Raw genomic sequence first — 22,049 nt, forward strand, 5'->3', positions numbered from 1 at the left:
ATTCCTCCATACAGGCAGGGTACATTCCTCAGCCCTGGAAACATACCATGGTCTTGCCCCTCCCGAAGAAACCATGGCACATATTTACAATAGAAGTGGCAGAGTGCGGCGTTAGCCTCCTTGGCTTAACGCCGTGCTCCACATCTTCTGAAACGTAGGGTGCACCATATTTACAACAATATGGTGCAGCCCTGCGTTTCCCCCTGCGCTGGTGCTAAATTTAGCTGCCCAGCGCCAATGAAGGGACCCTTGCACCATAGTGCAAGGGTGCCTGTATTGAGTGGAATGATTGTTTATGTGCAGGAAAGAGTCCCTTCCTGCACATAAACGATCTTTAAATGTTGTTTTGTAACTTCTATGTGTTCTGCTTAATGCAGCACACAAAGAAGTTGCAAAACGTCATTTGTTTTAATGATTGCTCATGTGCAGGAAGGGACACCTTCCTGCACGTAAAAAAATCAATGACGTTTTGCTGTTTCCATGTGTGCTGCCCAACGCAGCACACATGGATACAGCAAAAACAAGGAGAAATTAAACATTTCTCCTTGTTGCGTCATGGTAAGACTAGGTTTTCCCTGGTCTTAATTTTGGCGCTGCCCTATGTTTACGCCATCCTTGTAAATATGGGCCGTGTCAAAATCAATGGGTGTATAGCGTGAAGTGGTGCCTTATTAACAAGGCAGCATTGAGCCACATGCAGTAAGTTGTGCCTTTCCTGCACATAAACAATAATTTAAAAAATGACGAGTTGCAACTTCTATGTGTGCTGCACAAAGCAGCACACATAGAAGTACAAATCACCAGGAAGGGACACCTTCATGAACATAAACAATCATTCCCCACAACGCAGGCACCCTTGTACTATGGAGCAAGAGTGCCTGTTGGCGATAGGCAGCTACATTTAGCGCTAGTGGAGCGGAAACCCAGAGCTGCGCAGTATTGTTGGAAATACTGTGCAGCTCTGCTTTTGAGAAGTGTTGGAGTGCGGCGTTAAGCCAAGTAGGCTAACGCTGCGCTCTGTCACTTATTTGTAAATATGCTCCTCTGTGTGATTCCATTAATCAGGCAATCCCAGTGCATAGAGGGACTCTGTTACATATTTCAGTCATAGCAGTTCTAAAGGGATCGAGCTCAGGGGTCGCCCAGAGTCTAAGCCAATACAAGATTGGTTTCAGCCGGACATGAGCAGTGATTGGTTGAATATCCAAGTCCACTCTGAGGAAGACCAGAGGCATACTTTTAACACAGCCCTAAAAAACTTATTTTCAGCCACCCCTAGATCCTCTGCATTGGTATAACCCCAGAGCTCAGAGCCATAGGTGGCAGCAGCAACTGCTTTGGCTCTCCGAATTTCCAACAAGGGAGACATTGGGTGGAACGTGGTATTTTTTGAGAAACAGGGCAGCTGCTCTGTGATTCAAAAGATGCGCACTCTTAGTTAACTGGATGCTCCATGATCTACACCTAGGACTGATCACTGTGTTGAAATGGCCTCCAGTAATAGTAGGCCCCAGTGGAAGATGCAGAATAACAGCTCAGAGGTGCCCAATGAATATCTTAGCTAGGTGTGGAGGGATATACTTACTGAGGTGCCCTCCAAGAGGCCTTGCAACAGCACATTGCACTACCTTTGTCTGATGTAGAGTGGGACAAGGGGAAGCTGTTATGGAAGAGGATAACCGTGCTCTGAGAGCCCCTAGTGTGACCTGCATGAAAGACTCTGTCATAACCAAATTGGGCCAGAACGTGGCACCAGGTCCCAAGGAGTTGTTTGTCTCCTGTAGGATTAGTACGGTTGGGGTGTGGCACTTGGTAACGGGGAGGACTGGCCCTGTTTTAATAGAGTCATTAATGACATTTAAGTTTCATGTCATCACATTAAATGCGACCATTGGAAGAGGGTGTCATGGAACGGATTATCCTGCCAAGGGATGGGATGTAGATGACAGGTGTGCAACGCGTAAGACTGAGACAAGAAGTGCACTGAGTGAATGAACCGATCATGGAAAATTTACAAGGTGTGAACAGAAAACCCCAACCCCCCCAACAACCCACACCTCACACTTCCACCCCAAAAGTATCTGTCACCCAAACTTTCTCATTAAATGAAAGCAAGAAGGATAGTGGTAAGGCAGCACCTATCCCAAAACCATATGACATAAGAGGATATTGTGCTGGTGGTGAAAGTTATACAAGTCAAGAGGTGTCATTATGATACAAAAATAGGAGGCGGTGACAGCTATACCGATTGTAGCAGCAGAGGACCTTGGGAGGTTCTTTGAATCAGCTGGGTCTTGCTGGGACTGGCTGTTCCCCTCCCTGGTCTACTTCAGTGATCATCTTCCACATCAGAGGATCCCGGTGATCCAATGTTTGCCCCTCTTCTCATCCTGGAGTCCAGCTGACTGTGTGCCCGATTGCAGACTGCACTGGCCTTGGACCCGGTGGGGCGACAGGCATCCGTCTCCTGAGAGGAAGGCGCAGGTGACATCTAGTCATTTTGCTCTACAGCTCAGTCCCATGCTGCCTCTAGTGAGTCAAAGAAAAAGGAGAGGGAGTTGTGGAGGACTTTCAGCTTGGACTGGAACATGACAATGTAGGAAAGATTCATTGCCCGCAGGTTTTGTTTTACTGAGTCAAAGGCTTTCCTCTGGTTCTGGACTAGGTGATTATATTCTGGATAAATGAGGATGCGGGTGAATTTGAATATGAGAGCCACTGTGTCCTGTGCCCTTTAAGGATCACATATCTGTCATTGTAGTTGAGGACATTGGCAGTGAGGTATCTGGGGGCCACTCAAGGGAGTCCACTGCATTAGATCCAGATGTGCTTGCTCCAATATGAAGCATGCCAAAAATCAGTGGACTGGAAGCCAGGATGCAATCCAATCCTTGAGGAATGTCTTGTTGAGGAGCCTTCAAGCCCTTTTGCGAAGCCAATAAAATAGGTTTAGGTGATGTAGAGAGGCATAGGACTGTTTAAGCTCAGTGACCATGTGTGCAATGTGGCCCTCAGCATTAGACACCCTGTTCACAACATTACGCAGGTCCTGGTGCAGGATACTGACATTGACCCCTTCCTCTTTGATGTTAGTTTCAAGGGCCAACCAGAGGACTATATGGCTTGTAGGATGGAATGAGTGCCAGCTGTGTGTGGGAGGCAGGGTCTGAACAAGAGCAGCTGATTGGTTTGGAGGCATCATTAGGTGGTGAGGTGAACCTGTCCATCTTTATTTGCGAATGTGATGGCGCCAGGCAGTCCCTGCCCATGGGTGCTGCAGTTGCATCACCTCCGGGCCCCACAGTAAAGTAAGGGTCAGTCCTCTTGCACTATGGGTCCACAGCGTTCTTGGGCAGCACGAGCAGCTGACCACTCTTGGTTGGTAATACGTTTTGTGGGTGTCAGCTGAGATGTAGTTATTTCGCAGGAGGTCAGGATTCTGCTGCGGAGCCCTAAGGGCCTGATGGTTGTTGCGAGGGCCGGTTGTTGCGAGGGCCAGTCAGTGCCCAAGGCCCCAGGTGGTCCTGAATGAATCACAGGATGTGCAGACACGACTATATAGGGAAGGGGAACGTGGTCACATATAAAGCCCCCTAGCAGCATGGGATTCCCCATTCCCAAGGTCCAAATGCATCCGTACAGCTGGGTGAGGTCAGGGTCCATCTCACTCACATGTCCAGTCAGCAGGGGCCCTGAACTTGGTGCTTCAGGAAGGATGGGCACTGGTCAGGTGCTCTGGTCAGCCAAAGCATGGGGCACTCTCTCAAATCACAATCCTGTGACAAGTAGTAAAGGCCCACTGTAATCCAGACCAGCGACTAAGCCTGCCACATATCAAGAGACAGTCAGTGATGCCCCACGTAGAACCGTAAGTCAGGCAGATCAGAAAGACCCAGTCGGCCTCTATCAGGATGTGCCCGGGCCACCACTGTAGGTCCAGCTGATGGCTGTGGGAGTCCCGACCCAGCCCTCGAAACAGCTCCAGTGAGTCTAGGCTGCCCCAGCCCAGGTGCGTTATAAAAAGCTAATTAGCAAATGCATATTTCCTCCACATCCCTTTCCTTTTCCAGGAACTGGATCAACCACTACTGGGTTTGTGTGGGGAGGCATTTGATCCCTTTGCTGGGGAGCAGAGCAATTAACATGGACCAGTGGAGTGGACAAAGGCCTGAAAGCTGATCAGAGAAATATGACAAATGCTGAAGTATCATAAGATGTATAAGTCGTGTGTTGGAGACTGCAATACTATATTGGCACACATGCAGATATGCTCACGTGTTCATGTGTAACCACCTAAAACCTCCTACCATACCTCCTCAGCGGTGACCTTTTCTTAAAAGACGGACACTGGAAGTTAGCATACTCAATCCAATTACCATTAAATTGCCGTGAGTGAAATGCAGGTAGTGTGACTCGCTGACATTAAAAGTCCAAATCTGGGTAGTCAATTCCTGGTGGACTAAATGGTTGGAACCCATTTGCTGCACACTTTTTCTTGCACTTGTATTTATTTTTTAGGCCCTTTAGGTTCCATATTCCAAACTTAAATTTATCTTTTACTGTACCTTTTTTAGAAGAAGAAAGTCTAGACATTTTTGATCATTTAGTTTTTCTAGTGCTCTGGTTACCAGCACCTGGACGCAACCCCCAAAGAGTTACCACTTTTCTTTTCCTCTCCAATCTTGAATAATGTTATGTATTTAATTTGTGTCCATAACCCCTGTGGAAAAATAAACCTTCTATATGCAGGATAAGTGGCAAGCATGTCGTTTTGTTTAGGTCTACAGACAGCTTTTGATAAAGCCGGACCTCATGTAATTTGCCTTCAAAATGCTGCAATAGCTAGAAGTGCAAAGAATGGATTTTGGGTCAATCCCTTCAGCCACTGTCTTTCATGTGTTTGTCATGGTTTGCCAATGCCTGGACATGCTGACCATCAAGGCCAGGGCATTTTGAGTGGGGGGGGGGGAGTTACATTGACCGAAGTGTCTTTCATTAGATTTTTTAACACTTCATATCACGTGTAACTTGTAATGAAAGCCAGTGTGTATTCTTTGATGAATTTAGTTTCCTGATTGAAGTGTTGGGCATATGAAGTAACTCGACTACGAAGGTAAGTGTTTGTAAAGTATTTATTGAAGTCCAAAGTCCCGCAGACAGCTGATAGGAGGTGTGGCTCTGAAGAACAGTCGGTAAGGAATAAACAGTACGCCCACGATGACGTCTACTAAATAGTGGTTGGGATTTCGAAATGACGTGGGGAAGGGATAACCAATAGGAACAAAAGGGGAACACTCTAACTATGTACTTTTGGGAAAGACCCCCCGGGCCCGAGAGCGATTGGGACACTGACTGTTGCCTGGGACCCTGCTCTCAGAGGGTCTCAACACTGGCCCTCTCGGTGGAACTCTTGGTTCGAAGGTTTCTTCCATTTTGGGGGTTGTTTGTTTTTATGTTCGTTGTTTCTGGGTTTTTTTGGGGCTTTTGTTGGGGCATGTTTGGGAGAGGGGCGGGGGGTTGGGGGTGGAGGGGAGGGGCGGGCGGGGTGGGTCTGGTGGTGGTGGCCAGAGGTTGTGGGAGGATGTTGGGTGTGAGTCGCGTCTTGCGGGTGACTTGAGGGGGGGGGCTGGGGAGGAGGGGTATGGGCTGTCTGGTGCCATGGGGGGAGGATAGTGGCCCGCTCGGGGGGGGTTCCAGGCCTGGGCGCTGCGGAACGGTGGGGAGCTGCTGATGGGCAGTGAGGCGACTGCGATACTTGGTGGGGGGGAATGGTGGAGCTGAGGGGCGTGCTGTGTGAATTATGCTTGTTGTCCTAGGAACTTGGAATGTGCAGGGTCTGAACTCTCCCCAGAAACGCCAAAAGGTCTGGAAGTACATCCTGGATCATCACCTGGATGTGGTTGGTCTGCAGGAGACTCACCTGTCCCGGAAGGATGAGTCCCGGTTGAAGCATAAGCAATTCCCCCTTATTTATAGGTCCTCGGCGGCCTCCAAGCACAGGGGAGTGGCTCTATTGATTCGCTCGACGCTTCACTTTCAGCCATTGGGGGTCCAGAGTGACAGGGAGGGCAGGTGGCTTCTCGTCAAGGGTGTACTACTCGGTAAGACTTGCTCATTTCTTGTGTTATATGCTCCCAACACGGGGCAAAATAGGTTTCTTCTGGAACTGTTGCGCACTGTGGAGGACTTTGTGGAGGGGTCCCTTTTCGTGATGGGAGACTTCAACTTGGTATGGGATAAGGACTAAGATAGCTCGCGTCAACAGAGAACAGAGGCCGGTCTCTTCTCCGACGAGGTGCGCCAGAGGTTTAACGAACTGGGCTTGTTAGACGGATGGTGCTCTCTGCACCCCTTAACCCGGGATTACACTTTCTTCTCTCATGTCCATCACTCTTATTCTCGATTGGATCATATCTTTTATAGCCAATCCCTCCGAGGGTCCCTGAGGGAGGCCAAGATCTTTCCTCTCTCTGTCTCTGACCGTAGCCTCTTCGCGCTGGGCCTGCAGTGGGCACCGGAGGGGAATGCCCCGCGTAAGTGGTACTTCCTGGCTTCCCTGGTGATGAGTCATCATGAAAGGAGCTCCGTAAGGCGATTCGGGACTTCTTCGAGCTCAACCCTGTGTGGGATACCTCGATTTTCACTACATGGGACGCCTTCAAGGCGCCAGTGAGGGGTAGCTGCTTGGCCCTTAACGCGACTCTCAATCGCTTGAGAAGGACGGCGCGTGAGGCGTTGGAGGGGGAACTCTCTGCGCTGGAGCAGGCCCATAAGGCCAAGCCCTCCAGACACACGTTACGCCCACTGACTGCCCTTAGGGGCAGACTCTGGGCTCACTATAATAACAGGGCGGAGTTCACTCTCCTGAAGCTCCGTCATCTCTCCTATACTCAAGGGAACAAGGTAGGGAGACACCTGGCCCGCCAACTCCGCCGTAAACGGGAGAGGGATTACGTAGGTGGAGTGCGCGACGCGACTGGCTCGTTGCGGCACTGTGATGCTGCAAAGGCTGAGCTCTTCGGGGAGTACTATGCGAAGTTATACTCGGGAGATTCCCTGGACCCCGTCGCCCAAAAGGAATATCTGAGCACGCTCACGCTCCCTCATGTCTCTAACGACTGGAATGAACAGCTCTCCGCCCCCATCACCCGGGAGGAGGTGCTAGCTGCCATCAAGTCCCTGAAACCCCATAAGGTGCCTGGGGCAGACGGGTTTACGGCCATCTTCTACCAATCATTTGCCGCTGATATTGGTGATTTCTTGGTTCAACTGTTCAATGCTATGGCCGACTTGGGGACCTCCCCGGCATCGATGGCGGAGGCGGTCATATCAATCATCCCCAAACCGGGTAAGGACCTCTCTGCCTGCTCGTCGTATAGGCCGATAGCTCTGCTTAACATCGACGCCAAACTATACTCTTCCATCCTTGAGACTCGGTTGCAGGATTTGATGCCGGCTCTTATCCACCCTGACCAATCGGGCTTTATTAAGGGGCGTCAAGCTCATGACAACACTAGGAGGGTAATCCACCTCATCGAGAAGGCCAATCGCTTTCACATTCCGGCGGTGTTGATCGGGCTGGACGCCGAGAAGGCGTTCGATCGGGTGGACTGGCAGTTTCTATTCAGTACCCTGGCAGCGTTTGGATTTTCGGACAGATTCTTGACCATGCTCAAGGCCAACTATAGTGACTCCCGTTCGCGAGTCACGGTTAACGGATATTTATCATCCTTCTTTTTGCACTCGCGGGGCATGTGGCAGGGGTGTCCCCTCTCCCCCTTGCTATTCGCCTTGAGCATTGAACCGTTGTCATTGGCGATCTGAGAGCACCTGGACGTACGAGGTTTGCCCTTCACGGGCGAACAGCACAAGATCCCCTTGTTTGCGGACAATGTCTTGCTATCTCTTGCGGACCCTGCGCACTCCCTCCCCCATGTCCAAGCGGCTCTGGCGTGTTTCGAGGCGGTGGCGGGATTCAAGGTGAACTACGACAAATCTTATATTCTTAATCTCATGTTGTCTGCGGCTGAGGTGGACCGCCTCTGACCGCTTTCGCCTCTGCCATGGACCCACTCCTCCTTACTTTATTTGGGGGTCCGCCTGACCCCCACGGTGGGGAAACTGTATTCGGCTAATTTCCCCCCTCTACTAGCTACGATCCAGGCTGATTTGCACCGCTGGAAGCCGTTATTTATCTCCTGGATGGATAGAATCCACGCGATTAAAATGACGCTTCTCCTGAAGTTCTTATATTTATTCCAGGCTCTCCCTATCGTCTTAGACGGTGACTTCTTTCGTCGCATACAGACTCTTATCCTCCGTTTCGTGTGGAAAGGAGGACGGGCTAGATTTTCCTGTGCCGCTCTCCGGCGCCCTCGGGGGGTGGGCCTTCCGGACCTGCGCCTCTATTACAAAGCGGCACAACTTAGGATCTTGGTGGAATGGACTCAACCCCTCTCGGAGAAACACTGGCTGCACATGGATAGAAGTGTGGCGGGGCGAACGATATGGGACTTGGTGTTGCGGCCTAAGGGGGATAGACCCAGGAACGCGTACATCAGCACACCCACCGGTACCACCCTGAAGGTCTGGGACTCGGTGTCTGGTGATGAGCGGTGGATTACGTTCCCGTCGCCCTTTACTCCCATACACTTCAACCCGGCATTCCCGCCTGCGCAGCAGGAGGGGACCTTGGATGCCTGTAAAGAGGGGGGATGCCTTGCCCTCACGCATCTATTTCATGGCTCTGCCCCGCTGACGTTTGCCAATTGTAGGCGGGACTACGGGGTTCCCCAGTCGGAACAGTTCCGCCACACCGAAATGCTGCATTGGGCGCTGTCTTCGTCTGTTCGGGAAGCGGCGACTAGGCCGCCCACCCCCTTTGAGGTCTTTCTGTCCCGATCCTCGACCATGCGCGGTGCCATTTCCTGTATCTACAGTCACCTCTTAGCCACGGCTATCTCCCCGAGGCCGCGGTACATGGGCCTCTGGGAGGACATTCTCGGTCGCGCCATCACGAATGACGAGTGGTCCCATCTATGGAAGGACATGTCCAAGCATAATCACTCGATGGAATTGAGGGAGGCGCATCTCAAGACCATGATGGACTGGTACCTCACACCCACCAAGTTACACCGCATCTTCCCCGCCTCCTCGGATAGGTGTTGGAGGGGCTGTGGTCTACTGGGGGATTTTCGCCATATCTGGTGGGACTGTCCGATCATCCGCCCTAATGGGAAGACATCTTATCCCATACTAAAGAGATTCTGGGGTACCCGATCGTGGATTCCTTGGCTCATGTGTGTTGGGCCTTCGGGATCCACTTCTCGAGCATCAAACGAGAGCGGATAAAAAGATTCTCTGGCTTTGTGTAGGAGCGGCCAAGATAACCCTGGCGGCAGCCTGGAAGAAGGGGGAGGCCCCGGCGATCTCCTTGTGGCATGCGCGGTTGTGGAAGTTGTTGAGCATGGAACGGATGGCGTACATTTTCCTGGGAAATTTTAGGAATTTCATTTTCCGCTGGGGACCGCTGGTTCGCTTTCTCTCCACGGGCTTACCGGCAGCGGTGTGCCCGCCCTCGATCCGAGCCCTCCACCTGTTTCAGGTGTGAGTATCCGCGGAGGATTGTAGCAAGTATGACTGAGAGCCACCACCACTAGGGGGAAGGGTGGGGGGGAGGGGGGCGGTTGGAGGGTGGGGGGGTTTCTCTTATTTCGATTTATTGTGGCAAGCGTGGATAGTGAGGGGGGAGGCTGTTTGCACTGGGGGTGGAATATGCGGCCCTGGTTGCTCGAACTTTGCCGCGCTTTACAGAAGAGAGGGAGCTGGACTCCACTACTAGCTTTGTGGTCAGGGCCTGTATTTGGTCCTTCTGTTTTTGTGAGATTTGTTGATTGACAGACCTGATGGACTGATCACTCTTGCTCCCTGCGGCCTCCCCCCTTTTTTGAATACCCCCTGTGAGGGATGTTACACGGGACTGGCGCTGTATTTTCTTGTGTTTTCTTTTGATTTGTTTGTTCAAGAAAAGTGAAAATAAAAAATTTTACAAAAAAAAGGGGAACACTCAAGCAGCACAAAGCTTGACAGCGATAAGGTATACTACATCTCCCTTTTCGAACAAGAAACAATTAATACATAACAAAATCTTTATACATGTTTGGAAAACGAGACACTCTTCCAGAACTGGAACAAGAACCTTCAAAAATCTTTGTGGCAAATGCATCATTACCTGCACTATGAGTGGCATCTGTAAATTCAACATTAGGTACATGTGCCTCTTGGACAGTTGAGGACATGAATTACTCCTGTTAGATACAATCTCATTTTCAGTAAAAACATGTATTGGAAGCACTTGTGGTTGCAACATCTCTACTGGGTTCAACATTGACAAAATGGTCATAGGTTGTAAAACCTTCATTTTCATTTGCACCTACATCGAACCAACAATTATTTGGATGAGAAGCTGCCCCTTTCTTACATGCATCCATCATAAGGTCTCTTTGCCCACATTTGAGTTTGATGACGTCACTTTTGTTTCTCCAGCCCAAATTGAGCAAGCGTACAGACCCGTTAGAGACTTTGACCACTTCACTTGGTTCATAGAACTTAGATTCTCCTTTCTGCTTGACAACAGGCTTCTTGACAATAACCCAATCTCCCTTGTGGATGTCCTTAACTGTGGCTCTGTGAATCTTGTTGTGCTATTATTTTGACTTAAGTTGTTGCTCCAGAATTCTATCTCTCACTTTAAGCTGAGAATCTTCAACTTTTATCACCTTATAATTTCTTTCCTGATTAATCGAAAATTTAGGAGTGTTACCTTGCCGTCCTCTCATAAGAAAAATACGGAGAATAACCTGTTACACTGTTGATTGTGTTGGTGTACATATCAACTCTCTCTTGAGTAAATTCTGTCACTGGAAGACCTGCAGTAAGTGCCATTTGAATTCCATCTTTAAGGAAACGGTTGACCCTTTCCACCTGTCCATTGGATTTTGGCGAGTAACAGGGAGTTTTCTCCTGACGGATTCCATTCCTTTTTAAAATGTGACCATTACTTCAGAGGTCAGCTGTTTGCCATTGTCAGAAACCAATATGTGCTGGAAACCTTCTAAAGAAAAACATGACTCCAAAAATGTTATTACACACTTAGAGTCTAAGGTTGACACAAATTTGAAATATATCCACTTACTATAATAGTCACACAAAACAATTAGGAATCTTGAACTATGTTCTAAAGCATTGAACGGCCCAGCAAAATCTATTGCAAACTTGCTCCAAGATGTACTGGGAATGTTGACCAACTGCATTTCTTGCACCCTTGGCTTCCAATGTTTATCAGACTTCAAACAAATTGAACAATTATCCACAAATGCATTGACATCTGAGTCCAATCCAGGCCACCAATAGTATTGTTTTAACAACTTCTTGGTCATGGATGTTGTGAGCCGATTCAATAAGGCTTTTTCTTACTTTGGTTGGTGGAATCAATAGATCCCCCCTCAAAATAAAACCTTTCTCAATGCACAATTCATCGGCAACTTGTACATAGGTTTTCATATCAGCATATACATTCCTGATTGGCGGCCACTTACCCAATATATACTCTTTTACTTTGATTAATACAGGGTCCTCATCTATAAGGCTCAACCATTTAGACTCATTACAGACTTGTACTGACTGGTCAAAATTTCTCACATACGACACTACACATTCTGTGTCTTCTTCCACTTTGGGTTCAGAACTGTTTAAAGGGAGGCGTGAGAGAAAGTCTGCTCTTATATTATTTTTTCCAGCAATGTGTTTTATGTCAAAATTATATTCTTGACGTTTTGATAGCAACCTGACTAACCTTGCAGACACTTTGCCATTACCCCTGCCACAACCGTCCATTAAGAAAGTCAAGGGTTTGTGATCAGTGATTAGCTCAAAACGTTTACCCCATAAGTACATCTTGAGTTTCTCAACAGCTCAAACACAGGAAAGTGCTTCCCTCTCTATTGTGCTGTAGTTAATCTCTGCGTCAAGTAAACGTCTAGAAATGAAACCAATGGTATGTTCGTTACCTGTAACTTTGAGTGAAAACAGCACCTGTACCTACTGAACTTGCATCCACCATGAAGATATTGGTACCCTCAGGATCATAGGATTTCAAAGTAGGGGCTTTCACAATGGTATTTTTAATCTCGGTGAATGCCAAATCTTGAACATCAGACCACACATATTTTTCTCCATTGCGTAGTAATACGCGCAATGGCTCTACTATTTCAGAGTAGTTTTCTACGAAACGTGAATAGTACGCGCTGAGCCCCAAAAAGGATCATAGAGTATCCTTATCCGTTAGTTTTGGGGCATCCGTTATGGCTTTGATTAAGTTGATTTTTGGTTTGATACCATTACCACTTAAAATATGGCCCAAGTACTCTATTTCAGTTTGTAGGAACTTACATTTGTCTTTAGCGACTGTCATGCCTCTCTCGTTTAAGTACAGTGTCCAAAATTTCATTATGCTCTTCTACAGAACTAGCATGAATAAGAATGTCGTCCTGAAATTTTTGAACACCCAACACCTCTTTTAATATACATTCCATCAATTTTTTAAATACACTGGCTGATGAAGCCAACCTGAAAGGGAGTCTCGTAAACCTATACGCCCCCAGCAGAGTAATGAATGTGGTTAAATCCTTAGATTCATCTGATAGTTGGACTTGGTGATATGCCGATTTGAGATCTATTAGTGAAAAATATCTTGAACCCTTAGTGGCCGCTAAAGTCTCCTGAATTTTGGGTAAAGGAAAACAGTCAACCAAGATATTCTTGTTTAAGGATCTCAAATCGGCGCATAGGCGTACCTCGCCATTTTAAAAAAAAAATCAAAACTATAGCAGAAACCCATTCTGCTGAATTGGTCTGTTCAATTACACCTTCATCAACTAATTTGTTGAGAAGTGTTTGCAAATCATCTTTTACAGACAATGGGATGGATCTTACCTTATGCTTAATTGGTATTGCATTTTTCTTTAACTTTATAGCATGTTCAAAACCTTTGACACATCCAATTCTGTCTTCAAATAGAGTCTCATATTTACTTAGTATAGATTCCACTTTGTCTAAAGACGACAATGAATTAGAAGAAGAGATAGCATGAACCCAAGTCTCATCCAAAACAATAGGATCAATTGCACCTGGTTTAAGAATTATGCCTTGACGCACTAACTCTTTCCATCCCACAATGTCTCTGCCTCGCTCTGCTACGTATACTTTAGTAGAAATGGATCTACCTTTGATGTTCAAATTATCTTGAAAATAGCCCAACATATTAATGTCAAAATCCTCAAACGCTTTAGGGTTGACATCAGAAGCAAGTAAATCAGTATTTGGCCAATGCTTTTCATACTTCTTATCAGAAATAATGGTAATCGGTGACCCTGAGTCCGCCATAATATTTAACTCAACATTGCCTATGTGCGCAATACCTAGAGGACCTTTTATAGAATCACAAGGATCATCTATCGTCAACACAATATTAGAGCACATGTCTTCGTCGAAATCATCTACAGTACTAACTTTTACCTTCTGGAATCTTTGCGGTTTGAAATTGTTGCATACACCAGCAAAATGTCCTACCTTTAAGCATTTAGTACATTTCTTCCCCTGTGCAGGACATCCTGGAAAATCCGCCTTATGATTCCTTGAACCACATCTAAAACAAAAAACAACATTAGAATCTGTACCTTTATCAATTTTTCCTCTTTTGTCATAGTTAGTTACATATTTCATATTCTCTTGAACATAGTATACATCAGTTTTTGAATTCTTATCGGAAGAGAGTTCCTTTGAGCTTTCAAGAGATCCCTCAATTCCCTTAGTTATGTCTATTGTTTCCTGGAGAGAAGGGTTCCTGCACGCTAAAGGTCTCTCCTAGATTTTTTTTTCAAAGCAATAAAAACCAAACTGGTCTCTAATGTATACATCAACCATGTCATGAAATTCACACTTGGTGGCCAAAACACGTAAACAAGCAATGTACTATTCAATTCTCTCATTTTCCAATTGTTCACGCCTTGCGAAGCGATGTCTGCCTATCATTATGTTGGGTTCTTCTCCAAATTGTTTTTCTAAACGTTTGATAGCTTCCTGGTACTCATCCAGAGGCATTAATTGACCAGGAGGTACCTCATAATCAGGCAAACTGTCAAAAATGTCTTGGCCTGCAGCATCCAAAAACCCGAATAAAATAGCTTTTTTCCTTTCTGGCTCGTACTTCTTCCCATCTATTGCAACCAAGTAGTTTTCGAATGCTCTTAACCAGTTTTTCCATTTCATAACTGGTTTTCCAGGGTCAGTTAAAAATGCTGCAGGCGCATTGATGTTGGAATTATTAGACATGGCTGTGCTAGAAAAATATTCCTCTTTTTTTACTGTAAAAGGAATGTTGAAAACAAACGAAAAATGAAGGCACTGCAGAATTATAGTGTTTCTAGTATAATTAATGAATAATGAATAAATGAATGAATTTGAATCTAGAACCAATTTTTTTTTTTTAAGTTCAGTTCCTACTGATCATACCACGATTTCAAAATTCGAGATAATGTTATTTGAACGAATTTTATCTAGAATTTATAATCGGAGTATACTTATCAACATTAAGTTCCTTTTCCGATTAATTTTACCTTGAAATCGCCGAAGAAAACAAACGCTGGGAAAGTCAATACCATTGGTTTGTGTAAAATGCCATTGGAACTTACTTGAATGTTAACTTTCCAAAATGGAGTCACGCAGCGTCAATGTGTGCGTGCATGCGTAGCCAAACACGTCACCGCTGATGACAGTTACAGCTTAGCGTTGAGGAATGACCATTACAGCTGAGCGAAGACCTGCAGCTGACTGAATTCCAACGGCCGTCGATGTTCCTCAGAACTACGAAAGATGACTGAAACATGCACAAAATGTACCGCAATTAGAAAGATCTCAACTCCTCATGAATAAAGCAAAACGTAGTAACTTGCCTTGATGAAACTCTCGAAGCAGTTGTAACACAACGTAGAATCTGCGAGTCAGCTGGCTCCGGTAACGAACTATGACAATAGAGTCACAAAATATACGGCAAATTAATAGACAATTAATCCAAAATAGTAGTAACTTGCCTGATTAATTTCAACTGAAGTCCTCGCAATTTACGTCCCAAAAAGATTTTCAGCCAAAGCGGGCCTTTACTTAAGGATCGTCTCCCGTCCTCGTCGCCATCCGAAGTGTCGGGCATATGAAGTAACTCGACTACGAAGGTAAGTGTTTGTAAAGTATTTATTGAAGTACAAAGGCCCGCAGACAGCTGATAGGAGGTGCGGCTCTGAAGAACAGTCAGTGAGGAATAAACGGTACGCCCACGATGACGTCTACTAAATAGTGGTTGGGGATTCGAAGTGACGTGGGGAAGGGATGACCAATAGGAACAAAAGGGGAACACTCAAGCAGCACAAAGCTTGACAGCGATAAGGTATACTACACTGATCTATGTTTTGTGTTTTAGAAAGTGCTGCCGTTTGGTATGTTTTCTATGATGCAAATATAGCATTTTATATTTACCGTATTTTTGTTCACAAATACGTACTCTGACATAAGCTTTCTTATAACTGCAACAAGGATTGTGGCTCTTTTAAAAAAGTATTTAATATGTAATCTTTTGCTGTGTATGCCTTTTGTTTCCCACTTACAACGCAAACGTTGTTTTGTGTCTCCTTTTCATTACACTTTTTTTTTAGAGTGCTGCTTAATTCTGCTAAAGCAGTTTGTTCATCAAAGGGATCTTTCTCCCTGTTTCCATATTGTTGTAGCCCAAAATATTGCTATATTATAGACTTTTCTTTTACAGTTCAGTTTGAGATAACTTACACATTAGCCCATCTCTTACCAAACATTTTCCCCTAAAAAAAGCAATATCTGTTTGTTTTACCAATGTTGATACCCTTTTCCTTGTGTGCCACCTTTTCTCTGCCCTAACACCTCCACACCCTGAATCCCACCCTGCATTTATGCGGCCTGTAAACCCTCTCCAACTCTTTCAACATCTTTTGGATGCTAAGTCCTAAATAGCTGAGAATAGAAAGGAGCAAGATACAAGAAAGTCAAGTTTCAGTTAATTATTATGAGTTGTTTAAATTTGTATAAGGAATAAGGTTTTCAAATTTTTGAACAGTGCTTTTTGGTGAAAATGCCAAAAGACAATGGGCATCCAGAGGACTGGTTTTCTGCTCATGCCTACTGCAGTAACCATGATGGACAACTTGCTTCTGTTGAAAATAAAATGGAACAAGGTAAGTTGATTATCAATTCATATACAATTTTTCAAATTGTTGACATTTGCCATAATTTATAAACCCTTGTTCAAAATAGTAATGAGTAGTTTTTCCTAACGTTTCTTCAATGTACTTCTTTTCTTGGGTACTTCTTTCATAAGCTTGAACATGACCCCTAGTGTTAAGTAGGTACTGCTGAATATCCAAGTTAGAAATCAACTGTGCTGTGCACATACTATTATTACATACATTAAGAAAACTTTCAATCTGCAGATTGAAATTTGACAGTCACTTGATTACATGTCAAAATCTCTGTGATGAAACTATAATTAAATGTGCTACATAGCAGTAAAATATCCTGCAGGATGAAACCCTTAGAACAGGATAAATATACTTTGACAATATGTTATTTTCATCTGTCTGTTTGCAGCTTTCATAACAATGCAACTTTTTGGACACAAGTCTAGCATCTGGATTGGAGAACACAAAACAGAAATAAGTTCAGAAAATGTTGACACTTTGAAATATTCAAACTGGTCTCCAATGAATATAATACAAGTAAGTCTTGGCTATTACAAAAAATAAAAACAAATTGTACTCCATAAAGCAGTGAAAGGAATGTACCCCCAGGCAAATAACAAGGCTGTTGGAAAGTTGCACCTTCGAGTTTGGTCCAGAATAGTTCTTCAAAAGAAATACATATGGAATAAAGATCTTCTTATAATATGCTACACAATTGTGGAGAATCAAGGTCATTATGGAGGGGACTCTGGGTCATTTTAGAAGAGAAGTGGAATTCTGATGCATAAGATTTAATATTCATGGAGTGACAGGCTACAATTGTTATATAAATGACAATGGCCATGTACAATGTACATTAACTTTCCCAAACTCAGTACACCAGTTATAAAGAAAACATTTAGGTGTAAGTGTGTCTTTACCTCATTTGAGAAAAAAACAGAGAATTAAACACCAAACCACCAGCTTGATCACCCTAATCAGCTAAAACTATTTTGATGAACTTCCAAAAGGAAGCAAACATATGGAGGTAATAGTGTGTAAGCATGGGGTATAGGGATGGAAGAGGTACTATGGTGTATGCATGGGTAGAGGTACTAAGGTATAGAGAGATAGGCAGGGATGGAGGCACCAGGATATGTGTAGAATTAGAGGTAGCGGTATTAAGGTATAGGAGAGTTAGTAGCATGAAGTAGACAGTAGGATATTTGTAGGCTAGGAGTACTAGGGTAACAGTATGGTTTCATGTATTACGTAGAAGCCAGACTAGCAGACTGGGGTAAAGAATAACAAACATGTTTGAAAGAGGAGGAAGAATGAACCTTGTTTGGTATGGGAAGAGAGTGATCCAGCGGCGCACCAACAGCAGATCCTGCAATACCATATATTCACCTGGGCCCATCAAGAACTCATACACTCAAATTCACCTGGTTAGCCGCTGGGGTGTGTGTGTTTATTTCATGAATTGATCAGTACTGCAATAATCCGTATTTCTTCCTAACTAATATCACTGATCAACAAGTTCTTTCCATTTGGTCGATGAACCAAATTAGTAGGAACTAGTTGATGGTGACGATGCACATAACCTCTCTCACAAATACTTCATCTATAAAAAATAAACATCGACTCAAGAAGTTTTCAAAACCTTTATCTAAAGTTAAATGTGAGTGAACCATTCAATTGCACACCACGGACACCATCAATCATTAGGGAGGATGATTCAATTAATTCAAATGCTTTCACAGATTTAATAGATTGACGTTGCTCAGAAAAGAGAGGATAGAGACAGCAGAACATCGGGAAATATATGAAATGTATAATTACCAATGATGGTGTGAAGACCATCCCCCTGGCCAATTGACTGGTAAGGGTCTCCGGGAAAGATCAGGGACAAAGACTTCAGGACAGTAGTCAGGACAGGGCAGTGGACCTCTCTAGAACCGACGACTCTCCGCATCCCTCTCTGCTACTCTCTTCCTCCTCGAGATTCTTCCGTGATCTTCTTCTAATTAATTGTTTAAGTAAGTCTGCCTTCAAATCTTTATCAGCCTATCAGCATCATCAGCTACTCCGACAGCATTCTCTCAGGATCACCATCAGCCTCAGCAACAACAACTTGTCTTCTAACTAACTACCTTAATTAAACCTTTTGGGATTCATGTGCCACCCCCTAAAGTTGCAATGTCGTGAAAATACGAATTCTGATTGGACAGGCAAGGAGCGTTTGGTCATCACACCATGATGGCATAGCACTTTTTTTAACCCATCCCCTTGTCAATATGCATTTTACTTTATTCCCACCCGAGTTTATTCACAGTAGAAACAATTTTATCAATAATGTTCATATGACTTCAGCCACTGCACTTCTGACATTTGGGTTCCCAGGGTTTAGCAGTCGGTGGCCTTGAATGCAGTCCATTCATGGGATCATCCTTCTAGGGGAAATAGCGGTTACACATGCGCAGAAGGCTTTCACTCAATCACTCAGGTTATGGCAAGAAGGCCCAAAATATGAAATAATGAAAAGGTCAAAAGAGAAAATATTAATTCAAGAAATAAATGATTTTACTGTACACCACCTCCCTCTACTCTACTTCCCTTTATTCATTAGTACTTTCCCTGCATTAGCTCTTAGTAAATAAAGCTTTTTCTAATTAGCAAAGCAGGTGCCATGCATGTGGGTCTTGAAGACGCCATGTTAGTGCATTCTGCTCATGCGCAAGAGATTCCCTCCAAAACTGTTAAACGTCACATTACGTAGATGCATTTGACGCATGCGCAGTAAAGTTTCCCTGTTAGAGCCGTGTTTTTAGTCCGCTATCCGTATTAATGGTTAGAAAACACATAGGCAAGCTTCTCTGTCTTTTATGTAAATGTAATGTGCAAGGATTAATCACAAAACACTATTATTAATTCATGTTAATAAGTTCAAACGAGTGAATTGAGTCTGAGCAAGTCTCATATAAACGAGTCCTTGCTCCATCAAGGGGGTAATGAGAGAGAATTGAAGATAGATGCAGAGTGGGGTTCATCCCACTACAGATAGAACTTGAATACATTGAACATATGGGGTTCCCTTTGTGAAAGAGAAAAAAATGAATAACAGAACTGCAATTTCTCCCTCATGAGATTCATTAGATATACATGCGACGACCATCCATATAGCATATATATTGTTGGAAAGAAAAGAGTGCACAGTGAATTAGGAGCTCACTGATGGCTATCTATTTGATCTTCAGGCAATTCATTTGAATTTCAGCAAGCCAAGTCAGATTTTTGTACTTCTGAGGTCAATACATTGAGGAACATGAAACCTGGTAATAGTAATACAGATTATTTATTGCTAATTTTGCAAGAACTCTGGCATTAAGCACTATATAAAATCCAAGTTGCAATTAAATACTTATATACATATGAAATTATGGACATCTAAATCTCTGACCCATTTTCTTCACTATATCTTTTGTTGCAGAACCATGTGGATGGGCATAGTAGTGCTATTCCACAACAAGAGGCATTGTGTACTTTGATGTCCAATAATCACAATGTTCACATTACTGGAAAATGGTACCTTGACAATTGTAATAATAAAGGTTATGGTTTTGTCTGTGAAAAAGAACAAGGTAAGGAAATGTTTTCTTTAGGACTTCAGTTATATTCTGCTTTGAACATTGAATACCTTTACCATGTTCACGTTTTCGAAGCCATTATTGATATTCAGATGTTTCAATGCTGTAAAAGGATGTAATAAATTTCTATTGTTGATGTTTGCTACATCTGCAAAAAAAAACACCCTGCAGGGGCAATTGTATTATTGTGTGCAGTTCCCAATGCCATCCAAGTGTCTGTTACAAAGCAAAGCTATGATTTGGATCAGTGCTGAATGCAGAACAGTGCAACAATCAGTGCAGAGTTTACATTAATCAGTATGCCCGGTGAGACAACCAATATCAATAACTCATTTATTGCTAAAGTTGAGACTGTGATTTGGTTTATGTTTTCATCGTTGCCCTGCTGAGGCGACATTGGAGGACGATGGGTGACCCATCGATAAACATATGAATCAAGAAGGTAGATTAATCAAAAAGTAATAATTTCTTCCAGATGGGTTGTGTCTGAAATTTTTAAATGATCTATGGTATACTGAGGTGAAGGAAATCTGTATGATATTCAGTAAATACAAATAAGCGTAGGGGTATGTTTTATGATGATGTGATTATGAAGCTACTGCAAGTATAAAGAATTAAGCAAAACCAAAGGGGATGATGGACGGAGTGTTGAACATTGCAGGCACTCACCCCCAGTCAACTGATCTGGGTTTAATCCATCATCATTCTTTAGCTCAATCCACCACCCCAGTTCAGACATGGCCATATGCAAATCAGTCTGACCCTGTGCCTCATGGGAACAGTCCAGCCTGAACTGCCAAGCCATGTCTTCCCTGGACCGGAAGCAAGCATCCTGGACTGGTTTTTGGCTAATCAGCCGTCATCAGCCAGGCTAGCGTGAATCCAGTGGCAAAGTGAGCAAAGGACCCACGTCTGGGCATACCCTGCCAAATTAGGGCGAACAAAGCAAAACCAAAGGGGATGATGAACGGAGTGTTGCACATTGCAAGCACTCACCCCCAGTCAACTGATCTGGGTTTAATCCATCATCATTCTTTAGCTCACTCCGCCACGCCAGACATGGCCCTATGCAAATCAGTCTGACCCTGTGCCTCATGGTAACAGTCCAGCCCGAACTGCCAAGCCATGTCTTCCCTGAACTGGAAACAAGCATCCTGGACCGGTTTCTGGCTAATCAGCCATCATTAGCCAGGCTAGCTTTCCACCATCGGGATTATGATGTCAGTTTCCGACAGGCTTTCCATGTCAGGCTTTCTAACATGGAAAGTTTGTCTGTCGGAAAGTGACTTTTGGGGCCCCTTGCAGGGCCCCCATTCCTCCACGGCCTCCGTTTGTGGGCTGAGGGGGCACCATCAGAGGTGTTAATCCCTGCACCACGTGGCAGGCACCTTAAGGTAAAGCAAACACAAGGAGATAATGGACGGAGCGCAGAAACTTTTCAGGCACACACCCCCAGCCACAGATCTGGGTTGAATCCATCATCGGTCTTTCGCTCACTTTGCCACCCCAGTTCAGACACAGCTAAATGCAAATCAGTCTTGACCTTGTGTCTCATGGGAACAGTCCAGCCCGAACTGCCAATCCATGTCTTCCCTGGACCGGAAACAAGCATCCTGGGACCGGTTTCGGGCTAACAGCCCTGATCAGGCAGGCTAGCTTGAATCCAGTGGCAAAGTGAGCAAGGGACCCACGCCTGGGCATACCCTGTCAACTCAGGGCGAACAAAGCAAAACCAAAGGGGATGATAGACGGAGAGTTGAACATTGCAAGCACTCACCCCCAGTCAACTGATCTGGCCATATGCAAATCAGTCTGACCCTGTGCCTCATGGGAACAGTCTAGCCCGAACTGCCCTAAGTTGGCATGGTATGCCCAGACGTGGGTCCCTCACTCACTTTGCCACTGGATTCAAGCTAGCCTGGCTGATGACTGCTGATTAGCCAGAAACCGGTCCCAGGATGCTTGTTTCCGGTCCAGGGAAGACATGGGTTGGCAGTTCAGGCTAGACTGTTCCCATGAGGCAAAGGGTCAGACTGATTTGCATATGGCCATATGGTTTTGCTCGGTATAAAGAATTAGTCTGTGATCTATGAATTTTGGTGCT

General features: G+C 44.8%; 1 protein-coding gene across 1 annotated transcript in view; it reads left to right on the top strand.

Moving 5' to 3' along the window:
• Nucleotides 1–22,049, top strand: part of PLA2R1 (phospholipase A2 receptor 1) — a 946,386-nt gene that overhangs the window by 797,024 nt on the left and 127,313 nt on the right. The window contains exons 21-23 of the mRNA XM_085645464.1: nt 16,199–16,316; nt 16,729–16,856; nt 19,789–19,939. Coding sequence (XP_085501590.1) covers nt 16,199–16,316; nt 16,729–16,856; nt 19,789–19,939 — 397 coding nt within the window. The remainder of the gene's footprint in view (nt 1–16,198; nt 16,317–16,728; nt 16,857–19,788; nt 19,940–22,049) is intronic.

This window comes from Triturus cristatus, chromosome 3_1, assembly GCF_964204655.1.
Source record: "Triturus cristatus chromosome 3_1, aTriCri1.1, whole genome shotgun sequence".
Taxonomy (NCBI): Eukaryota; Metazoa; Chordata; class Amphibia; order Caudata; family Salamandridae; genus Triturus; species Triturus cristatus.